The 21971-nt window shown below is 37.5% G+C and overlaps 3 protein-coding genes and 1 gene segment (V, D, J or C); 3 read left to right on the top strand and 1 right to left on the bottom strand.

Moving 5' to 3' along the window:
- The first annotated feature begins 3009 nt into the window (after nt 1-3009).
- LOC141325199 (immunoglobulin lambda-1 light chain-like) lies at nt 3010-10221 on the top strand. Its single transcript, XM_073833742.1, has 4 exons — nt 3010-3049; nt 3129-3450; nt 9149-9183; nt 9898-10221. The coding sequence occupies exons 1-4, from the start codon at nt 3010-3012 to the stop codon at nt 10218-10220; spliced, it is 720 nt and encodes a 239-aa protein (XP_073689843.1). The 3' UTR covers nt 10221.
- On the top strand, nt 5243-6877 carry LOC141342364 (protein SCO1 homolog, mitochondrial-like). The gene is made up of 2 exons (XM_073846808.1): nt 5243-5464; nt 6587-6877. Exons 1-2 carry the CDS (start codon nt 5243-5245, stop codon nt 6719-6721), a joined length of 357 nt encoding a protein of 118 aa, XP_073702909.1. The 3' UTR covers nt 6722-6877.
- A 3079-nt stretch (nt 10222-13300) lies between the features above and the next one.
- On the bottom strand, nt 13301-13881 carry LOC141317784 (immunoglobulin kappa variable 3-20-like). The segment is given in 2 exon segments: nt 13301-13638; nt 13860-13881. Coding segments are annotated over 2 exon segments (360 nt in total).
- Nucleotides 13882-16815: 2934 nt separating this feature from the next.
- LOC141317767 (immunoglobulin lambda-1 light chain-like) lies at nt 16816-21937 on the top strand. The gene is made up of 5 exons (XM_073833159.1): nt 16816-17076; nt 19374-19500; nt 19581-19905; nt 20563-20597; nt 21407-21937. The coding sequence occupies exons 1-5, from the start codon at nt 16816-16818 to the stop codon at nt 21727-21729; spliced, it is 1071 nt and encodes a 356-aa protein (XP_073689260.1). The 3' UTR covers nt 21730-21937.
- Nucleotides 21938-21971: the final 34 nt, after the last annotated feature.

Here is a 21971-nt window from a genome sequence, read left to right as displayed (position 1 = left end):
TTAGTTTGCATTGGTCACTCCTCCTTCCCTTCTCTGCTAATGTCTTCACTGCCTTCATCAACTCTAACAGCTGACAACTTTGCCAGATTCTTTATTAATAAAATTACAACCATCAATGCACAACTCTAACCAGCAAACATACACTCGCTTACGTTCAAACTCATTCCATTCAATCATCTTATTACTTGTCCACTTGATCCTATTCCATCTCACCTCCTTCAAGATATTTCTCCTTCAGTTGTGCCTGCACTCATTCACATCATTAACAGATCCCTTAACACTAGTGTCTTTCCCTCAGCATTTAAACAGACTCAGATAACCCCACTATACTTAAAAAAACACTCTTAGCATGCAGTACCAAAACTACAGACTGGTATCCTTTTTTCCTTTCACTCATAATCATTTAAATGAGTTGTGTTTAACCAAAACTCAGCCTTTTTCACACAGAACAACCTTCCGGACAGCAACCAGTTTGGTCTCTGATGTGGACATTCAACTGAGACTCTCCTGTTCTTGGTTGTTGAAGCTCTAAGACTGGCAAGAGCAGCTTCCAAATCTTCAGTATTTATCTTGCTGGATCTGTCCACACCTTTTGATATAGTAAATCACCAGATCCTCCTGTCAATCCTCGTGGCAAAGAACATCCGCACCCGCAGGAACCGCACTCCAGTGGTTCGAGTTTTAACTCTCAGATAGGTTCTTCAAGGTATCTTGGAGGGGTGAGGTGTCCAAGTCATAACATCTCGCTATTGGGGTGCCTCAGGGCTCAGTTCTTGAACCTCTTCTCTTCTCTGTCTACATGGCATAAGTAGGTTCTGTCATTCAGAAACATGGCTTTTTTAATATCACTGCTATGCTGAAGACACTCATCTCTCTCATTTCATCCTGATGATCTGATGATAGCTGCTCACATCTCAGCACGTCTAACAGACATTACTTGCTGGATGATGAACCATCACTTTTAACTCAACCTTAAGAAGAACTACTTGTGGTTTCAGCCAAACCAACATTTCATCACAGTTGATCCATCCAGCTAGGCGTATCAACCATAAAACCACCCATGACAACCAGGAACATTGGTATTTCATGATCAGCTGAATTTCACAGACCACATTGTTAGACCAGTCCGGTCCTACAGAATTGCCTTATACAAGATCAGGAAGATCAGGCCCTTTCTATCAGAACATGTTACAAGCTCCTTGTTTATGTTTTATCAATCCTCTGTCAATAATCCAGAATGCGGCAGTAAGAGTAGAATTTAACATGCCGGAAAGAGAGCACATTACAACTCTATTCATCAATTTGCACTTGCTATCAGTAGCTGCTTGCATAAAATTCCGGTGTTGATGGCATTGCTTCAGCATGTTTGAGCATTTATCTTTGTCTCAGAGCCACTGTCACTGCTTTGTGAAACAGCCTATATTTATTTGAAGTGCAATTCTAATTTACAAAATCAAAGACTTTTGCAACATTCAACATTTTCCTGCAGACCAACACAGTAACTTCTGTTGTCCTTTGTTTGTAGTTTCTGTGAACAGACATTCAGAGAATTTAACTTCAATAAAGCACATTCTGATTTATATTTTGGTAACACTTTACATTAAGTTTCCCTTTGTAAAGGGTTTATAAAGGTGTTCATAAATGACTAATAACTAATTTACAAATATATAAATATAAATCCTTGATAAGCAAACAAACAAAAAATGTGATTTTATCTGCCAAATAATAAACAATTTTTAAGTTACGTGTTATAAATCCTTAATAAACATATTGGTTTATACACTAATGTCACTCAAAACCAGATTCCTGATATATTTTATGATGCAAAATTGTATTTGTGGTTATCTCACTTTTCTTACCATAAACTAGTTACCTGTAAACCTTATTGTAGGGTGAACCATTTATTCATAAATTATAGTTCTGTTAAGTTAGTCTCAGCCTCAGGCGTCACGCCCACGGAACGTTGGCCAAACGTCTGATGCATATGGTACACTTAACTGGAAACACTTCAGGAATGTCGAAGTCGTCATCTGATTAGTTGAATTTGACCAGATTTCCGGGAGACGCGAGTGCCGCGTTTATTTTCGGTCCGCCGGGAAACAAAGCGCAGACTGATTTACTCGGCGTTTTGCTAAAATGTGCTCATGCAGACGCCATTGTTGTTATACACATACGCAACGTTCGCAAACAAATTACTGACTTACTGCTTGTTCTCCTTCTTTTTCGTTAACTTTCAATGCTGGTTATTTCAATGACTGACTTGTTGCATGCCAGTCTGTTGTTGTGGGGGCATTTCTACACCCCGAAACGTGACGCTGAACGAAACGAACTGTGATTGGTTGTTTGACATGTCGGTCAAACGGTCTTATGGGCGGGCTTGGCCAATGAAAGCTGCCATGAATTCCAGACCTTCAGCTGTCAGTCTGAAGGTCTGGCTACGCGAGACTATAGTTAAGTTAATAATAACCTGTGAAAGGGAATCTTAGTGTAAAGTGAATGTTTATTCGGAGTTATGTGTATGCATCTGTGTAGAGAAGAATAAGGGATTGTTTTGAATTCTATCTTAAGTTTATTCGAATAAAACAGACATGACTGAAGTCCCCCAGAGAACTGAGTATGACTTGTGAAGTGGATGCAGTAAGCTGGGAAGCCAACTCACTTACACAGGAGACACCTGTTGACCCAACTGTTTTATATACATGATACAAAAAGCTGTATGTACATTTTTTGGTTTTAAATTTATTCAAATATTTCATATTCAATATAAATAAATTAATTTATATTTATTATATCAGTGCATGTATTAAAAATGAATAATCCACTTCAGGAAGAATAATCCATTGTGGTGTGTGCTGAAGTGAGTGAGTGTGAGAGATGTGTTGAGTGTGTGTTGTATTGGGTGGGCGGGTCTTTCTCTTTACTGTCTTAAAGTCTCTCTCTCTCTCTGATCTGATCTCAGCATTATTCTGCAGCACTGCTCATCTTCACACATCAACACCAAATCACAAGATGATCACAATATTCTGTGCTTTCTTCACTCTTCTGACCTGTAAGTTTTCATCAGATCTGATGATTTCAAGTGTTTTGACACACATGTATCTCATGTAAAGGTTGTGTTTATTCTGCAGGTGTCAGTGGAGTGACTGTAGTGACTCAGAGTCCATTAATCACAGTCAGTAAAGGACAAACAGCTAAACTGGACTGTAATCTGGGAATAGTAACTGATCAGTCTGCTAGATGGTACAAACAGACTCCAGGAGGAGTTCCTCAGTATATGTTAAAATTTTATCATGGCTGGAGCTCAGTTGAATATGGATCTGGTTTCTCTGCTCCTAAATTCACATCAACATATTCATCTAAATCAGATTATAGTCTGATCATCAGTAATGTGGATGTGGATGATTCTGCAGTGTATTACTGTAGCACATGGGACACCTCTGTTAGTGAGGAGGTATCACAGTGATTCACAGCATGACAAAAACCCCCACTGCTCACATTCACTTCTGCTTCTAGACAACAGACACTACTTCACATCTCAGATTCATGATGAATTAATAAGAAATTACAGCTGCTGAATTATTTACTAATCTGTCCTATGATATACCTCATCTAAGTGCTTTTATTTATTTCAGTGGTATAAGAGCAGCTTGGACATTCAGTTATATATATCTAAACTTTATGCTTTACTAATAGGCTCTGATATTTCAATAAGCAAGAGTGAGACTTTCTTGCTGTGAACATTTACTGATTTGGTAAAAGAGTATTAATGCTCTCTGTTAACACAGCAAAATTAGAATTAGCAATACTAATTTACCACCTTTAACATCTTAAAGAGTGTTTTATTCATTTTGCACAGAAATTAAGTGTGTTACCATTCAAAATGAACTATACTTTCAAAATGAAGTACATTTTCACTTATATGAGCGATGAAAATAGTATCAGAGGCTCATTGTGCAAATACTCAGACTGTTTCTTCAGTTTGAAATTATATGCAATCTTTCAATCTTTGAGTGCCAACATCAAACTAGTCTTACTCACAGTAAAGATCATGAACACTTTTTTTTCCTTATATACAATCACACATGTTTTTATATATCAAATGTGTAAGTATGCTAACAATAAAGTGAGATAAAAGGTCAAATTTATGTTAACCATTAACTCATGAAGGTGAAATTAATTAATTTTTTCAATAAAGCTACATTTAATAATGTAGCTCAGTTTTTGTCTTCATTACTATATATTTTTAACATGTATCCATGCACAACCAGGGTTTCATGCTTGAAAATAATTCCTATTATTATACATTTTTCATTAACATTCATTTAGCAGGAATGCTGGCAACATTACATTTTTTTTAAATCATACATTTAGCTAAGAATATGAAACTGGTGTCCATTTCACTGTTAGGATGAAGTGATTGGCTGAAGTCTAGTGATCCTCCCTCTTTCAGAGTTTCTCTTCTCTATATGAGTATCTCATTCTCTCTTCTTCTCTTCATCTCTTCACTAAACTCAATCTGCTCATCACAGTCAAGATGCTGATAATATTCTACTGCTTTATTCTCACTCTTCTGTCATGTAAGTTACACATTTCACTCTAAACATCTTGTTCTCTCAGGGGTGTCAAGGTTGATTAATTAATTGTATTTACTGTAATTTTACAGCTGTCAGATGTGCAAAAGTGGTCACACAGAAACCCTCCATACTGACTGAACAAAAAGGGAGATCTGTGACTATGGACTGTAACATTGAAAAGGATCAGGGCTATTATGCCAACTGGTATAAACAGATTCCAAATGCAGCTCTTCAGTTTGTGTTGAGATACTATATTTCTGACAGCTCCCCTGACAAATATGGGGATGGTTTTACCTCCAGCCGCTTCACATCTAAAGCTCAGTCAAATATTGATTATAGTCTGATCATCAGTAATGTGGATGTGGATGATTCTGCAGTGTATTACTGTTACACATGGGATGACACTGCTAAAGAGCATGTGTCACAGTGATTCACAGCATGACAAAAACCTCCTCACTGCTCACATTCACTTCTGCTTGAAGACAACAGACAATAAGATCACTACTTCACATCTCAGATTCATATTAAAATAAAAACTTTCTTTAAAAAATTACTTTCTTTATTTCTTATTTCCTTTTTTTTTTTACCAATCTGAACTGTAATTTAACTCATCTCTACTATAGTCACTATAGCCGTAGACTTATTTTGTGCAAATGTTTTATACATTAATGTTTTTTGGTGTTGTAGTGATTGAGAAAGAAAGAACAAAGTCGATGGGAAAAGTGTCACTTGGAGGTCCATTCTCACTCGTCGACCACAACAATAAACCCACAAAGAGTGAAGATTTCCTCGGCCAGTGGCTGCTGATCTATTTCGGTTTCACACACTGTCCAGACATCTGTCCTGATGAACTGGAGAAAATGATCGAGGCTGTTGATGAGATCGGTAATGTAGCATTTCATTAGACTTTATAAAGCTCTCAGTGTTGATTCACTTCTCATGTTTTGATTTTTGAAGAATATCATATGAAAATGTCTCTGAGCTGAATTGATTTTTATCCAGTGGCCCAAAAGTATTTAAAACTTACACTACCCACTAAGAAGTATGAATATAATATTTCAAAAATAGTATTTAAGTGATACTAAAGTGGCCTTGGGCTTTGGAAATGTGCTTTTGAAATAAACAGCAGTGGTTCTCAACCTTTTTGACTTAAAGATCCCCCATTGTCCAACACACAATATTCAAAGACCCCTCATATACATTATAATATTTCCACCTGTATGTTCTACTGTAATTTATTATAATGCTACTTGTTTTCAACCTTTTTTATGAACAGAAACTGGGAGTGTTCAAATAATTAATATTAAAACTACAATTATTTTTGTGATTCAAGATGTTCTTTAATACAATAAATGTTCATAATGATAATAATTACATTTTTGCAATGAAAATAGGGGTTTTCTGTTTTTTTTTTTTTTTTTTTTAAATAAAGACACATCTAAGGCAGGCAGAGAAACAGATAGGACAAGAAAAACCTTAACGAATACATTTAAATTATCACTGTGCATTGGAAATGTGCTATTTAAATACAAATTTGTATTATTAAATTACATTACTATTTATGAAATATTTATTTATTCTTATTTGTATTATAATTGTTGTTACATAAGAAAACATGGCATTTTCTCAAGAACCATTTTCAAGCAAAATGTGTTACTTTTGTGTCACAGATAGAATAAAAACACTTCCAGACATAACACCAATTCTCATCACCATTGATCTGTCAGCATTTACTCACCCAAAAGAAGATATTTTGAATGCTGGTAACTAAACAGTTGACCGTAGCCAACCATAGTATGGAAAATAAGATATTTTTGATTTGGTTATCAACAGTCTTCAAAATATCTTCTTTTTATAGTCAACAGAAGAAAGAAACTCATACGAGTTTGGTTCAGCTTGAGGAAATTATGACATTATTTTCATATTTGGGTGGACTGTCTAATTAAATAATTCCTAATAATCTGATAAGCCTGTACTAATCATGCATATATTGTATTGTCATGTAATTGCAGGTTGATCACACCATCATAATGTATCTGGTGGGACCTGATGGCCAGTTTCTGGAGTATTTTGGACAGAACAAGAAATCTGCGGAGATCTCATCATCCATCTCTTCCCACATGAGGAAGTACAAACATGGAAAATGAGTGAAATGGCATTGCTTCAGCACATTTGAGTGCTTATTTCTCTCTCACAGCACCATCATTACTCTGTGAAATGGGTTATAAATCAAAGACTTTTGCAGCGTTTTTCTCCATTTCTTTACAGTTCATCACAGTACCGTCTGTTGACCTTTGTTTGTAGCTTCTGTGAACAGCATTCAAAGAATTAAACTCCAATAAAGTATGTTTTAATTCTTTTTACCACATATAAAGAGACATTTCACCTTCATTTTACTCCTACTCATAACTAAGCAGAAGTGTGACGTTAATTTAGGGAATGTGTACATGACTGAGAGAGAACTGAAGTATGACTTAAAGTGGATGCAGTGAGCCGTGAACCTAACACACACACTTACACAGGAGACACCTGTTGACCCAACATAGTTTTATGTAAATGACGATGTAAATTTTGAGGTTTCTCTTTGCTTCATAGAGGAGACAGATATCCAAAACTCTAATGATTTATAACAATTCACAAAACTTAACATGACACAATAAAAAGACCTGATACAGTGATATTTAATATATAAATTAAAATCATTTATATTTATTATCACAGTGCATATGAAAAAATAGAAAAATTCACTTTATCAAGATTAATCTATTGTGGTGTGTGCTGAAGTGAGTGAGTGTGTGAGATGAAAACATGAAGCTCCTTCTCCATAATGATTTCACAGTTTCAACTGCACATCCAGTCTTAATAGTTAATGCTAAACTTTTCTTGCTGTCCTCAAAGGAGGCACAACCTTAATTTATGTTTATATTTATAAAATCTCAGCACCCACCCTGTTCCTATGACTTTAACAAACAACCAACTGTCCAAAAATCACGAACACTTTTTTCTTATATACATGTATCACACATCTTTTCATACATGAAATGTGTAACCATGCAAACAATAAAGTTAAATAAAAATCTATGAAAATGTGTTCAGCTTTATGTTAAACCATGCGTTAACTCTTGAAGATAAAATGAATTTAGTGTTTCAGTAAAGCAAGATGTAAAAATCAAGTTCAATTTCTGCCTTCATTACTATATACTTTTATATGTATCTATTTGACTTGTCATTTAACTACCATTCATTTAACAGGCAGCATTATGATTTTTTTTTAAATCATACATATAGCTAAGAATATTAAACTAGTGTCTATTTCACTGTTAGGATGAAGTGATTGGCTGAACTCTAGTGATCCTCCCTCTTTCAGAGTTTCTCTTCTCTATATGAGTATCTCATTCTCTCTTCTTCTCTTCATCTCTTCACTAAACTCAATCTGCTCATCACAGTCAAGATGCTGATAATATTCTACTGCTTTATTCTCACTCTTCTGTCATGTAAGTTACACATTTTACTCCAAACATGTTGTTCTTTTGGGGGCGTCATTTAGATTAAATTAATTGTATTTATTGTAATTTTACAGCTGTCAGATGTGCAAAAGTGGTCACACAGAAACCCTCCATACTGACTGAACAAAAAGGGAGATCTGTGACTATGGACTGTAACATTGAAAAGGATCAGGGCTATTCTGTCAGCTGGTATAAACAGATCCCAAATGCAGCTCCTCAGTATGTGCTGAGATACCATCATTCTTACAGTTCCCCTAGCTATGGGGATGGTTTTACCTCCAGCCGCTTCACATCTAAAACTCAGTCAAATATTGATTATCAGCTGATCATCAATAATGTGGATGTGGATGATTCTGCAGTGTATTACTGTGGCACATGGGACAACTCTGTTAATAAGGGGGTATCACAGTGATTCACAGCATGACAAAAACCTCCTCACTGCTCACATTCACTTCTGCTTCTAGACAACAAACAATAAGAGCACTACTTCACATCTCAGATTCATGATGAACTAAAAACTAAGATTATTAATTAGTTATTAGTTTTTTTCTAATCTGTCCTGTAATTGAACTCATCTATTTTGTCCTGTTTGTGTCTGGACAGTCACTGATCACTTTATGCTTTGATTAAATGTAAAAGAGCAGTTTGGACATTTTGCTAAATTTCTCCTTTTGTGCTCCTCAGAAGACAGAAAGTCCTGTGGGTTTGTCAGGAACATTTCCTTTAGTGTCTGTCATCAGTAAATCCATGTGTTGATGTTCAGAGTGACTTTATGTTCTTGATTGACTGTGATTGACTAGAGCAGGATTCCCGACAGTCACTGACACCTGCAGAATAACAACAGTCACATATGAGATTGTGTTTCAAAGCACTTTAATACACAGCAGTCAAACACAACTAACATGAAACTAAAACAGTGTTTGTGTCTGAATCTGAATCATTTCTCCATCAATTAAATGTGTAAAGGACACAGTCAGCTGAGCTCCAGTGAGTGTTTCACTTCTGTTTGTGTCTCTTCACAGACTGAGGAGGTTTTTGTACGACTGAACATATGAAATGAATCACTGTGGTATTCGGACAAGGAACAAAACTCATTGTGACTGGTAAGTCATTTTTACACTGTTATTACGTTCAAAACATCCAGTAACCAATTTTAAAAATATACTAAAAAAGACTTTCACTACAGTGTTAACTTTCATTTGTCTTTTCTAACTGGCTGTATGTTATATTAAGCTAGTAGTAGTAGTAATATTGAACAGACTGTAATCCTGTTGTTATTTATGGAGCATCAGCTTTGTGTTTATTTTAATATTTTTTTGCATCTTTTTTTATTATAAATGTACAGTGAAACAGCATTTGAGAAATCGACCTGTGGTGTGACATGCTGTACTTCACCTAAAACTATGTTTTGATATTCTGTTATAATTATTAAACATGCAGAATTGATGAATTAATTAATAAACTATATGAATTTTGACTTCATAATTTGCCAAACTGCAGAATCATTGAAAATTAAATAGTAAAGACACAGAGATGACTAAAAATGTTACATTTGAACATTTTAACCTAAAATCCTGGTGTTGAAAACTAAAAAATCCATCAATCCAAAAATGAGAATCAATTGTTTTATGTCTTTGAGCAAATAATTATGTTAATAATTTTTTAATTGATGAACGAGTAATTGTTAGAAATTTGGTCAATTTTTATTCAGTTTTATTCAATATAGAAAGTTTGAAAGGTACAGTCATACTATATTATTTGAGTTGTGTGTGTGAGATGAAGGTTTGTTTCAGATGTTGATGCTGGTTTGTGTTTAGATGCTGCTGCTGCTGCTCCTGTGCTGAACATCCTCCGTCCATCCAGAGAAGAGCTGAGCTCCAGTAAAGTCACTCTGGTGTGTCTGATCAATCACATGTCTGGGGCTTTGGCTGATGTGCGTTGGCTTGTGAACAGGAACTCAGTTACTGAAGGCGTCTTCACTGGATCTGCTGAACAGCAGCCTGATAAGAAATTCAAGATGAGCAGTTCTTTAACCATTGAGAGCTCAGAGTGGGACAAAGACACACAGCTGACATGTGAAGCGACTACTGCCTCAAAAACCACCAGCAAAAGCATCAAGAAATCTGACTGCAGCGACTGAACATGAAGAATCTGATGTGCTGTTTGATTTAGATTTTTATGATAGTTAGTAATATTATTTCCTGGCAAGGTGTAGTAGGAATCATAACTTACTTAGTAGCTTGAACTGTCTTTTTCTGCAGAATATGTTTTGGCTGTAAGGCTAATGTACGATAATTTACAACCTGTTCAATAAAGTGCATGTTAAAAAACAGTTTTAAAATGAAGTCAGTTTTCACTTATGCAATCAATGAAAGCATGAAGAATGAAAGAAGTAGCCTTTCAACTTGTGTTAATGCAGGTACAGGTCATTTGTGAGAAATACAGAAGAAATTATTATAGTTTGAATATGTTTGAGTGACAGTCAACAAAATCACACTCACTGTCACATGACTAATAAATTAACTAGAAATTATTGTTTATATATTTGATACAGTAAAGTTATGCTTGATGCGACAACATGTGAATCTGAGAAATTTATACTGAAGTTAGTCTTCTATCAGATGCAGTGATCTTTGGAGATTTTCTTCAGGACAGGAAGTTGAGTCCTGACACACAGGAAACACCTGCTCTCATAATCAGCTCTATGTAAATGAGTTCTAACAGATTCTTATTTTCAGTTCTGAAAACAAGCAAACAAGTCAACAAGCCAAGTTCATTTATCATTTTAGCAGGACTGAATGAGCAGGCGAACTTATGAAATACTAAAACTGAGTGCTGCATTTATATGTATTTAGATCCATATGAATGTATTTTTATTATGTGTTTCTATGCTTATATTGCAAAGCCATTAACTACTGAAGCAGAGAAATATATATATTTTAATTAAACATTGAAATTATTTTTATTTTAAAAGTAATACATTTAAATTTTTCATTTACATTTAACATTTAAGTGTCACACTCTGTGTAGAGCCATGGCTTTTCCCCATGCTCTTTTAAGATGATTAAAAATGCTCAAATGTGAGCATTAAATTTGATACATCAGGCTTTTGAGGAATGTTTATTAGTTAATATCTCAGTCATATATCTAAGATCTAAGTATCATCTCTCATCAATAAGATATTTTTGTGAGATATAGAGTGACAACTGATATTTGTAATACTGTTATAAAGATATGTATATCATTGATGTACATTACAAGCTTTCAACTTTTTGGCCATAAATATCAACAACTCATATTCTTGTTAGCACTTTCAAACCATGTTTGTAAAGACTTTTATATCAAAAAAGGTTACATTTAACACCAAAAAAAAGGGTTCTGCTAGATTGTTACAAGCACCAAAAAAACAAAAAAACAAAAACAAAACTAATTTAGTTTTCCAAAGTCAACATACACCAGACTGTCAAGCTTGTAGTGACTACAGTTCACCAGCAGGTGGAATCATTGCATCATTTTTTTCACAGACTTTAGTCAATTAATCAGTCAATCAATCAATCAATTATTGAAGTTACCTTTCCCTGAATGAAATGAAATTTTATACATCTGAACAAATGAAGGTCATATTACTGACCCACATTTCATTTACTCTTGCCCATATAAATATGTCTCTGCAAAACTGATATAAATAAGAGACTGCCTTGCTGATTTATAAAGGCTACCACCGTCATGTTGTCTGAACAGATCAGGACATGGCCGGCAGGAAGGTTTTTAGGACTAGAAAAGGGCCATTATCTCAAAGCAGTTGATGTGCAAACGTTTATCCAGGTCTGACCAGGAGTTGAATGCTGGTCTGCCCTCATACAGAGCTCCCTAACCTGAGTTGGAGACATCTGTTGTGACCACCTTCTTTCTGGAGGTCTCATTTACTTTTAGTTTCTTGAAACTCAATCAAGCAGCATTTTGCCCTCAGACGACCATTTTTTTAGCATGCATCGGTTGTACACTCAAAATCAGAAAGGACTGTGGGTAAAAAGTAGTGAACAAAACTCAAAATTCGGACTGCACTACAAAATGTCCGAAACCTGATATAGTGCACTTCAATATAGGAGAGCGGTTTTAGACACAGCTAACAGCAGTTCGCAAAATAAGAGACCGTTCGAAAGGAAACTAATGATTTATACTCATTTACAACAATGCTTCACAAAACATGACAAAACTGGAACACAGTAAAAAGACCAAATACAGTAATATTTAGTAAAATATTTAATTTTCAATATGATTCAATTAATTTATATTATTATAGTGCGTATGATAAAATAGAAAAACACACTTTAGCAACATTAATCCATCCAGTATTTTTAGTTTATTATTTAAGCATCAGTTTTTTTTACATTAATTTTAATTATATAATTTATTTATTTAAAAAAAATAAAAAAATCTATCAAATATGAATAAAGTAATAACAACAAATAAAACAATATATTGAACACTAGAAACTAGTGTAAAGTAAAACTCATTTGCTGATTTCACAAGACATATGTTGTTTTGAAATAATCGTTTAATAATTATATTAATTAAAGAGTTTTTTAATGCAAGCTCTTGTTACGGACAAGACACAATAGTAATCCAGGGACAGGCGAGGGTCAATCGACTGCGAACGTAATCCAGGGGGCGAGGCAAACGGGTAAAACAGGCGAGAGATCCAGGGCAGGCAGAGAAACAGACAGGACGAGATAAACCAGGCAGGGATTAAGACACAGATGACTAGATATACGATTTAACTAGACTCAGGAAACTAGGAATTACACTGGGAGAGTGTTGAATGCTCAACAATACTTAGACCTGAATAGAGGGATGGGCCTCTTATTTATAGCAAGTCTGATTGGATACAGGTCAAAATGTAATCTGTGCAAAGGAGCATGGCAAGTGTAGTCCAGGGTGATGTGTAAAGTGTGAGAGTCAATGTAATGAGTGGGCGACCTCTGGTCACAAACAGAAGATCAAGGACAGAATTTGTGACAGCTCTGATCAGATGCAGTGATCTGTGGAGATTTTCTTCAGGACAGGAAGCTCACACAGGAAACACCTGCTCTCATAATCAGCTCTATGTAGATGTGTTTGATTTTATTCGTATAACATACAGAATCTAATGTGACAGTGTCTCCAGACAGAAAGCAGAAGTGAATGTGAGCAGTGAGGTTTTTTTTGTCATGCTGTGAATCACTGTGATATGTTCTCTTTAGCAGAGCTGTCCCATGTGTGACAGTAATACACTGCAGAATCATCCACATCCACATTATTGATGATCAGACTATAATCTGATTTAGTTTTGTGATTTGAGTTGAATTTAGGAGAGGAGTAGCCAGATCCATAAGTAGGAAAACTGTTTGGATGGTAGAAATATAAGACAAACTGTGGAACTCCTCCATGAATCTGTTTATACCATCGAGAGCCACTATCAGTGACGGTGTCCAGATTACAGTCCAGTGTAGCCGTCTGTCCTTTACTCAGCGTGAGAACTGGAGGATTCTGGGTCACTACGATTACACCACTGACACCTGAAAAAGACAGAAACTATTACAATGAGCTGAAACACAAGCTTCAGAAGAATCTTCTAAAGATCTGAGGTTCATACATGTCCAAGCAGTGATGAGAAGGCAGAGTTTTGTCAGCATGTTTCTCTGTTTGAGTTGATCTGCTCTCACAGTTATAATGAAGTGCTGTACAGAGAGCAGAGACAGAGATTATTTAAGAGAGGTTTGTGGGAGGAGCCTCTGACAGCCAATCACTGCTAGACTCATATTATGGAAAAGAAAATTACCTGCTTACAGGGCTGACAAAACCAAGTGCAATAGAGGGTAAAAATAATGTTACTACACTCATTAATTCCATAATTTATCCTTTTGATTGGTTGTATGTGTTGTTCTTGTTACGGTTGTTGCTATTATAATTATGTACAAATACAATCCAGTTAAGCAAATTTGATAATCCGTTTACTCAATATTTAAGCAATTTATTATTTCTGATGAAAAAAAAAAACTTTGTTTCAAACCTTTTCTGTTAGTTCTTTCATTAATAAACACTGATCATGACATAAAAGATTAAATAGCATAATCAATGTACATTTTATTTGTGACTGCTTGGTGGGGTTCCCTTTCGGGAACTCTCGCTGCGTCATCAACGCTATGGGGAACGCCACTGGCGAGCCTCTCTCTGAACGTAGTCTACCAACCAGGGTTGGGGTCAATTCAGGAATGAACTCAACAATTCCAATTCAAAGAAGGAAATGGAATTGAAATTGGAATTCAACAACAATTACAGGAAACAGAGTTGGAATTGAATTGGAATTACAGGAAGTGTAATTCAATTCAGGTAAATTCCACTGAATTCCGTGTATTGCTGTTTCTGAGTGTTTATTTGTGATTGCATTTAGAGACATACATTTGAACTTTATTTATGATGCTTTACAAATACCATGTATTAAATAGAGTTGATCAAATGCAAGTAAATAAAAACGAGAACTGTACATTATGAATTAATAATTGAATGACAGTGGTGATAAGTTTCTGGATGTACAATACATTCAATATATGATTACCACATAATATATAACTTAACTCACAAAAAAATGAGTCATGTTCATTCATGTATTTCATTCACTTTTTATTGCATCGAATTATCATCATTTCCTGAAATTTGGCATGTGAAATGATCATGCTTGACATACTAAAGATACAGTACTCTGTATTTCTTTTATATGTTTGTTGTTTATGTGATTAATAAACTATAAACTATAAACTATAAAGCAAATCAAGTCAAATTATTTTATTTAGCAACTCAAGTGGAATATAGTGGAATTTATTTGATTTCAATTCTGTTTCCTGACATTCCAATTCAATTCCAATTCCATTTCTTGTCAGCTGCATGCAATTCCAATTCCAATTCCATTCCAGGAAGTGAACTGGAATTTACCATTCATTCTCAATTCAATTCATGAATGGCCCCAACCCTGCTACCAACCAATCAAATGACGGGAGTGACGTCACCGGCGCGGAGATGTCAGCGACCAGGAAGTATAAAGCAAGTGCGTTTCAAGCTGGCATTAGCTTTTGTCATTCAGCGAAGCACTCTCTGTTTGTCTGTCTGTTGAATATTGCTGTTTTTCTGTGCCAGTTTGCACAACTTTATTTTGAGCAATATGTCAACCATAAAAGGGGGAAAGAGTTTAGGAAAAGCGGTCGTGCAGCCCCACAGAAGGTGTGTTCCTCCGTGCCAACGTTTCATTGTTGGTGGGGATACACACGTTCTGTGTGTGGTCTGCTTGGGAGCGGAGCATGCTCAGTCAGCTCTTGAGGGGGCTGGCTGTCCGCAGTGTGAGCGTTTTCCACTGCGGGTGCTTCGTTCCCGGAGGGCTCTCTTTGAGGAGGGAGCCCTCGCCAGCGTTCCTCGTGGATCTGGCCCCGCTTCCGTCGAGGCGGAGCGTCGGCTGCACTCGTGGGGTTCGCAGCTCGATGTGTTAGAGGGAGTAGAGACGGGTGATCCCCTATCTCTCTCCTCACCTAGCAGAACGGATGACCTCCTACTGGATGAGGAAGCCGGCGCTGCGGTTCCTTCCTACCAGGAAGAGGTCTCAACGCTTCTCCTGTCTTCCTCCGAGGAGGTTGATGTGGAGAGCGTTGATGAAAATGTACAACCGCTCCCCCGGTCTCCACAGTATGAGGAGCTTTTGGAAGTGGTGACGCGTGCAGTAGACAATTTAAATATCAACTGGCCTGCACAACACACTCATGAGCCACAGCGAAGCAAGCTTGACGAGCGCTTCCTGCGGACTAAGTCACCACTCCAAAGAAGGAGCCTTACATTTTTCCCTGACCTCCACGCTGAGGTGTCGAGGTCATGGGAAAAACCCTGCTCAGCCCGCCTTTTCGTTCCCTCCTCCGACTATTATGAAAACGTCAGGGGGATGGAATGTGTGGCTATAAGATGATGCCGCAGGTTGAACAGACGCTTGCGAGCTATCTGTCACCTGGCCTGGCATCATCTTTGAAGGCTCCTTCCTTGCCCTCCAAGCCTCTCAAAGTTACATCGGGCTTGCTGGGCAAGGGGTACACGGCGACAGGTCAGGCTGGCGCATGCTTGCACACTATGTCCATTCTGCAGGCATACCAGGCTGACCTGCTTAAGGAATTAGATGACGGCCAGGAGGTTAATGTGACGGAGTTACGCCGCATACACGGATCTTGCTCTCCGCGCCACCAAGGAGACCGCCCGAGCTGTTGGGCGGTCTATGGCAGCCCTGGTGGTGGCGCAGAGGCATTTGTGGCTGACCCTGTCCGACATGAGAGAAAAGGACAGGGTCCACCTCCTGGACACCGCGCTTCAGCCTTCTGGTCTGTTCGGCGACTCAGTCAATGAAGTCTTCGACAGATACCAGGAGGCTAAGAAACAAGAGGCGGCATTCCAGCGATACCTCCCATGCCGTGTCTATTCCTCTGGGACTTCTAGACGGGAGCAGTCCCAGCCGTGTACCAGCTCCTCATATAGGGAGACACAAAAGAAGATCCGGCTTAGTCCTTGAGGACCTCGGCCTAGAGCGTTGCTGAGCCCGCCCTCTAGGTCTAACGGGACGCAACGCTCTAGGCCGGGGTCCTCAAGGACTAAGCCGGATCTGAGGGTCGTGCTTCAGTCCAAGAGGTCCTCGGCCAAGCGGCCCTGACAATTATGGCTCAGGGCCAATGAGGGTAGCCCCTCTCGGGGAGGAGTGGTCCACACCACAGTTCATGGTGCCCGTTCTTCCTCGAGGCCCTCAGGAGATCGGTCAGCGAACCCTGCTAGTGTTACAGGGCGTGGCAATCTCTCGTGAACATCTTTCTCTAGTCTCTCCGCCCGGAAACGTAGCGGAGCTAGGTTCGCCACCCCTGCAGGGGTCCTCAGAGAAATTGGTTCAGGTGTTCCCTGCCAGCGAGCTGTTACAGGGCACCGAATCAATATCTCTAGTAACACCAGAAATCAGTCTCGAGAGGCTGGTTCCCTTAGTAGACTAGAATAGTTCCTGCGTACTGTAGAGAAAGGTTATTCCATCCAATTCGGCACTCCACCGCCGCCTTTCGAAGGGGTTTTTCCTACTCTGGTGAGCCCCGAGCAGGGTCTGGTTATGGAGCCAGAAGTAAATTCTCTTCTAAGGAAGGAGGCCATCGAGGTGGTCCCTCATTTAGACAGGGAAGCCGGGTTCTACAGCCGGTACTTCATTGTTCCAAAGAAGGATGGAGGGCTGAGGCCCATCTTAGATCTCAGACGGTTAAACTGCTCAGTCAAGAAACTGAAGTTCAAAATGTTATCTGTCAGACAAGTCGTGTCTCAAATCAGGTCCGAGGATTGGTTTGTCACGATGAATCTAAAAGAAGCTTACTTTCACGTCTCCATCCTTCCTCAACACAGGAAGTTCCTGAGGTTCGCTTTCAGGGGCAAAGCTTACCAATACAGAGTTCTTCCCTTCGGCCTAGCATTGTCACCCTGAACTTTCACAAAGTGTGTGGATGCTGCGCTGGCTCCTCTGCGACTCCAGGGCATCCGCATACTCAACTACATTGACGTCTGGCTGATTTTAGCCAGTTCGGAACAGTTAGTGGTTCAACATCGAGGTGTTGTTCTCGCTCACATGAAAGAGTTGGGGTTGAGACTCAACACCAACAAAAGTGTGCTGCCTCGATTACAGAGAACCACTTATCTAGGTGTAGTCCGAATGTCACCTGCACGGATCGAGTCGATCCTTACTGCAGTCTCTGCGGTCAAGCTAGGCCTGTCACTCACTGTCAAACAGTTCCAAGTACTGTTAGGCCTTATGGCAGCTGCATCCAACGTGATACCTCTTGGACTGCTGTACATGAGGCCACTACAGTGGTGGCTCAGAACCAAGGGGTTTTCCCCGAGGGGGAACCCGTTCCGCACGCTCAAGGTCACGCGGCGATGCCTACGTGCCTTGGACATGTGGAAGAAACCTTGGTTTCTTTCTCAAGGCCCGGTTCTGGAACGAGTCCGCCGGTACGGGGTCCGTCTATTACTAGTAGCCCCGTACTATTACTGGCATTACTGCTATAGCTGGCATGCAGTTGCAGAGTTACTTATAAAAAGCTGTCTAAAAGGTACCATCAAAATAAACAAACTGATAATACAAATGTGTCATATTACACATCATCTGATCTGATATCTGATCTTATGGTTCTTTGAGAAATATTATTGTTATTACTTATAAGTGGTCTTTGTATGCTTTAAGTAAAGTGACATGAGTAACATTATGCATTCATTATAATGCCTTTACCCTGTTATTATAAATACAGATTTTATACATTTTGCAAAACTATACTTTCAAAATGAAGTCAATGTTCACTTCTATGAGCAATGAAGAATGAACAATGACAGTAGAATTAAAGACGCATTGTACAAACTCTGAAACTGTCTTCAGTTTGAAAACACATCAAACTAAACTAGTGTTACTGCTATAAAGATCATTTGTGAAGAACACAGCAGAGATGAATGCCTTTTGTATATAAGTGCTTAAGGACACAGATGAAGATGGTCAAATTAATAAATGAGCCGGAGTGTTAATTACAGATGTAAAATGATTGTATTATTTCTATACAGTAAAATCACAATGTACACTATAAGAAAAAATGCTGAGCATCATATGGATATGGTGTCAGTATTGAAGTGTGTCTTCTTTCAGATGCAGTGATCTGTGGAGATTTTCTTAAGGACAGGAAACACCTGCTCTCATAATCAGCTCTATGTAAATGATCAGTTTCTCTTAGCTCTATTTTAATTTATTGACTTGATGTTCATCCAACAAGACAAGAGCATAACAACACATGATGAGAAAAGCTTGAGTTATTTATGAACAATAATAAAGGAGTAAATAAAGGAAGGAAAGTGACTAGGAACTATAAAAAAACATACACATAAAACAGAATTAAATTCAATGCCTTAAATATATATGACAAAACCTCCTCACTGCTCACATTCACTTCTGTTTCTAGACAACAGATGAAAAAGTATATTCAGCTTGTCTTTATTACTATAGATTTTATATGTATCTATACATATTCAGGGTTTTTAGGCTTTGAAAATTCCTATATGACTTGTTACACATTTGTCATTGAACTAACATTCATTTAGCAGGAATACTGGCAACATTATGATTTTTTAAAATCATACATATCTAAGAATATGAAACAAGAGTCCAATTCACTGTTAGGATGAAGCGATTGGCTGAACTCTATGATCCTCCCTCTTTCAGAGTTTCTCTTCTCTATATGAGTATCTCATTCTCTCTTCTTCTCTTCATCTCTTCACTAAACTCAATCTGCTCATCACAGTCAAGATGCTGATAATATTTTACTGCATTATTCTCACTCTTCTGTCATGTAAGTTACACATTTTACTCCAAACATGTTCTCTCTGGCAAGGTTACTTAAATTAATTGTATTTACTGTAATTTTTACAGCTGTCAGATGTGCAAAAGTGGTCACACAGAAACCCTCCATACTGACAGAACAAAAAGGGAGATCTGTGACTATGGACTGTAACACTGAAAAGGACCACACTTATGTCAGCTGGTATAAACAGATTCCAAATGCAGCTCCTCAGTTTGTGCTGAGATACTATCATTCTATCAGCTCCCCTGACAAATATGGGGATGGTTTTACCTCCAGCCGCTTCACATCTAAAGCTCAGTCAAATATTGACTATCAGCTGATCATCAGTAATGTGGATGTGGATGATTCTGCAGTGTATTACTGTGGCACATGGGACAGCTCTGTTAGTGAGGGGGTATCACAGTGATTCACAGCATGACAAAAACCTCCTCACTGCTCACATTCACTTCTGCTTCTAGACAACAGACAATAAGAGCACTACTTTATATCTCAGATTGATGACAAATTAAAAATATTCAGCAGTTTTTTTTACTAAACTGTCCTGTAATTGAACTCATCTCTTTTGTCCTGTTTATATCTGGACAGTCACTGGTCACTTTATGCTTTGATTAAATGTTAAAGAGCAGCTTGGACGTTCTGCTAAATTTCTCCTTTTGTGCTCCTCAGAAGACAGAAAGTCCTGTGGGTTTGTAAGGAACATTTCCTTTAGTGTCCATCATCAGTAGATCCATGTGTTGATGTTCAGAGTGACTTTATGTGCTTGATTGACTGTGATTGACTAGAGCAGGATTCACGACAGTCACTGACACCTGCAGAATAACAACAGCCACATATGAGATTGTGTTTCAAAGCACTTTAATACACAGCAGTCAAACACAACTAACATGAAACTAAAACAGTGTTTGTGTCTGAATCTGAATCATTTCTCCATCAATTAAATGTGTAAAGGACACAGTCAGCTGAGCTCCAGTGAGTGTTTCACTTCTGTTTGTGTCTCTTCACAGACTGAGGAGGTTTTTGTACGACTGAACATATGAAATGTATCACTGTGGTATTCGGACAAGGAACAAAACTCATTGTGACTGGTAAGTAATTTTAAACATGTTTTTCCTACTGTATTACATATTGTACTTGTTGCAGATACATAAACTCATAAACTTGTTTTTGTTGTTCATTTACAGTTAAATGTGTGAATTCAGTCACAGTTTTATTTGGCACCTCCAGTTACCAATCTTAAAAATATACTGAAAAATACTCTCAGTACGGCTTTAACTTTAATTTGTGTTTTCTATCTGGTTGTATGTTAGATTCAGAAATAATTATTATTAGTAGCAGTAGTAGAAGTAGTATTAAACAGACTGTTCTCCTGTTGTGATTTAAGGGGTTTCATTTAAAAGATCTTTAAAATTCCATTCTGTCATAATTATTATACATGCAGTGTTTATGAATTAATTAATAAACTACATGAAATATACTGACCTAATGGTTTGTCAAATTGCACTGACAATGAGCTAATTAAGAAACAGAAATAAAAATGGTATAAAAAGTGTCAGCATCTAAAATATACACAGTGCCATATATTCATGTAGATTTGAACCAAAATTCTTGGTGTTGAAAACAAAAATCCAACATGCATTTTTTTTAAGGACATTAAAATGCGCATATTATGGCAATCAATTGTTTTATGTCTTTGAGCAAATAATTATGTTAATTATTTATTCATTGATGTAAGAGTAATTGTTTATATGTTGATGATTTTAGAGATGTGTAGAGAGTTTGAAATGTACAGTCAGACTTTAATATTTGAGTTTCAAATATATATCAGATTATATGATTTGAGTTGTGTGTGTGAGATGAGGGTTTGTTTCAGATGTTGATGCTGATTTGTGTTTAGATGCTGCTGCTGCTGCTCCTGTGCTGAACATCCTCCGTCCATCCAGAGAAGAGCTGAGCTCCAGTAAAGTCACTCTGGTGTGTCTGATCAATCACATGTCTGGGGCTTTGGCTGATGTGCGTTGGCTTGTGAACGGGAACTCAGTTACTGAAGGCGTCTTCACTGGATCTGCTGAACAGCAGCCTGATAAGAAATTCAAGATGAGCAGTTCTTTAACCATTGAGAGCTCAGAGTGGGACAAAGACACACAGCTGACATGTGAAGCGACTACTGCCTCAAAAACCACCAGCAAAAGCATCAAGAAATCTGACTGCAGCGACTGAACAGAAAGAATTTGATGTGCTTTTTGATATTTTTTTTTATTTTTTTTTGCTGTTTAAGCACATAATATTATTTCCTGGCATGCAGTAATAGGAATCATGAAACTATTAAAATAGCTAAAGAATGCAACTTTTCTGCAGAAAATGTTTTGGCTGTAAGGCTAATGTACAATAATTTACAACCTGTTTAATAAAGTGCATGTTAAAAATAGTTTGAAAATGAAGTCAGTTTTAATTTATGCAAT

The sequence above is a fragment of the Garra rufa genome, chromosome 1 (assembly GCF_049309525.1).
Source record: "Garra rufa chromosome 1, GarRuf1.0, whole genome shotgun sequence".
Lineage (NCBI taxonomy): Eukaryota > Metazoa > Chordata > Actinopteri > Cypriniformes > Cyprinidae > Garra > Garra rufa.
The sequence above is the reverse complement of the archived record's forward strand: the minus strand, read 5'-3'. Positions and strand labels throughout refer to the sequence as shown.

Excerpts from the sequence above, each read along its gene's own strand:
- LOC141317767 (XM_073833159.1), top strand. The coding sequence starts at position 16,816 with ATGAGGGTAGCCCCTCTCGGGGAGGAGTGGTCCACACCACAGTTCATG. Across the intron at positions 17,077-19,373 it reads GCACCGAATCAATATCTCTA|AGTTTCTCTTCTCTATATGA; the intron begins GTAACACCAGAA and ends TCCCTCTTTCAG. Across the intron at positions 19,501-19,580 it reads TATTCTCACTCTTCTGTCAT|CTGTCAGATGTGCAAAAGTG; the intron begins GTAAGTTACACA and ends TAATTTTTACAG.
- LOC141325199 (XM_073833742.1), top strand. The coding sequence starts at position 3,010 with ATGATCACAATATTCTGTGCTTTCTTCACTCTTCTGACCT. Across the intron at positions 3,050-3,128 it reads TTTCTTCACTCTTCTGACCT|GTGTCAGTGGAGTGACTGTA; the intron begins GTAAGTTTTCAT and ends TTTATTCTGCAG. Across the intron at positions 3,451-9,148 it reads GACACCTCTGTTAGTGAGGA|GGTATTCGGACAAGGAACAA; the intron begins GGTATCACAGTG and ends ATGAATCACTGT.
- LOC141342364 (XM_073846808.1), top strand. The coding sequence starts at position 5,243 with ATGTTTTTTGGTGTTGTAGTGATTGAGAAAGAAAGAACAAAGTCGATG. Across the intron at positions 5,465-6,586 it reads CTGTTGATGAGATCGGTAAT|GTTGATCACACCATCATAAT; the intron begins GTAGCATTTCAT and ends ATGTAATTGCAG.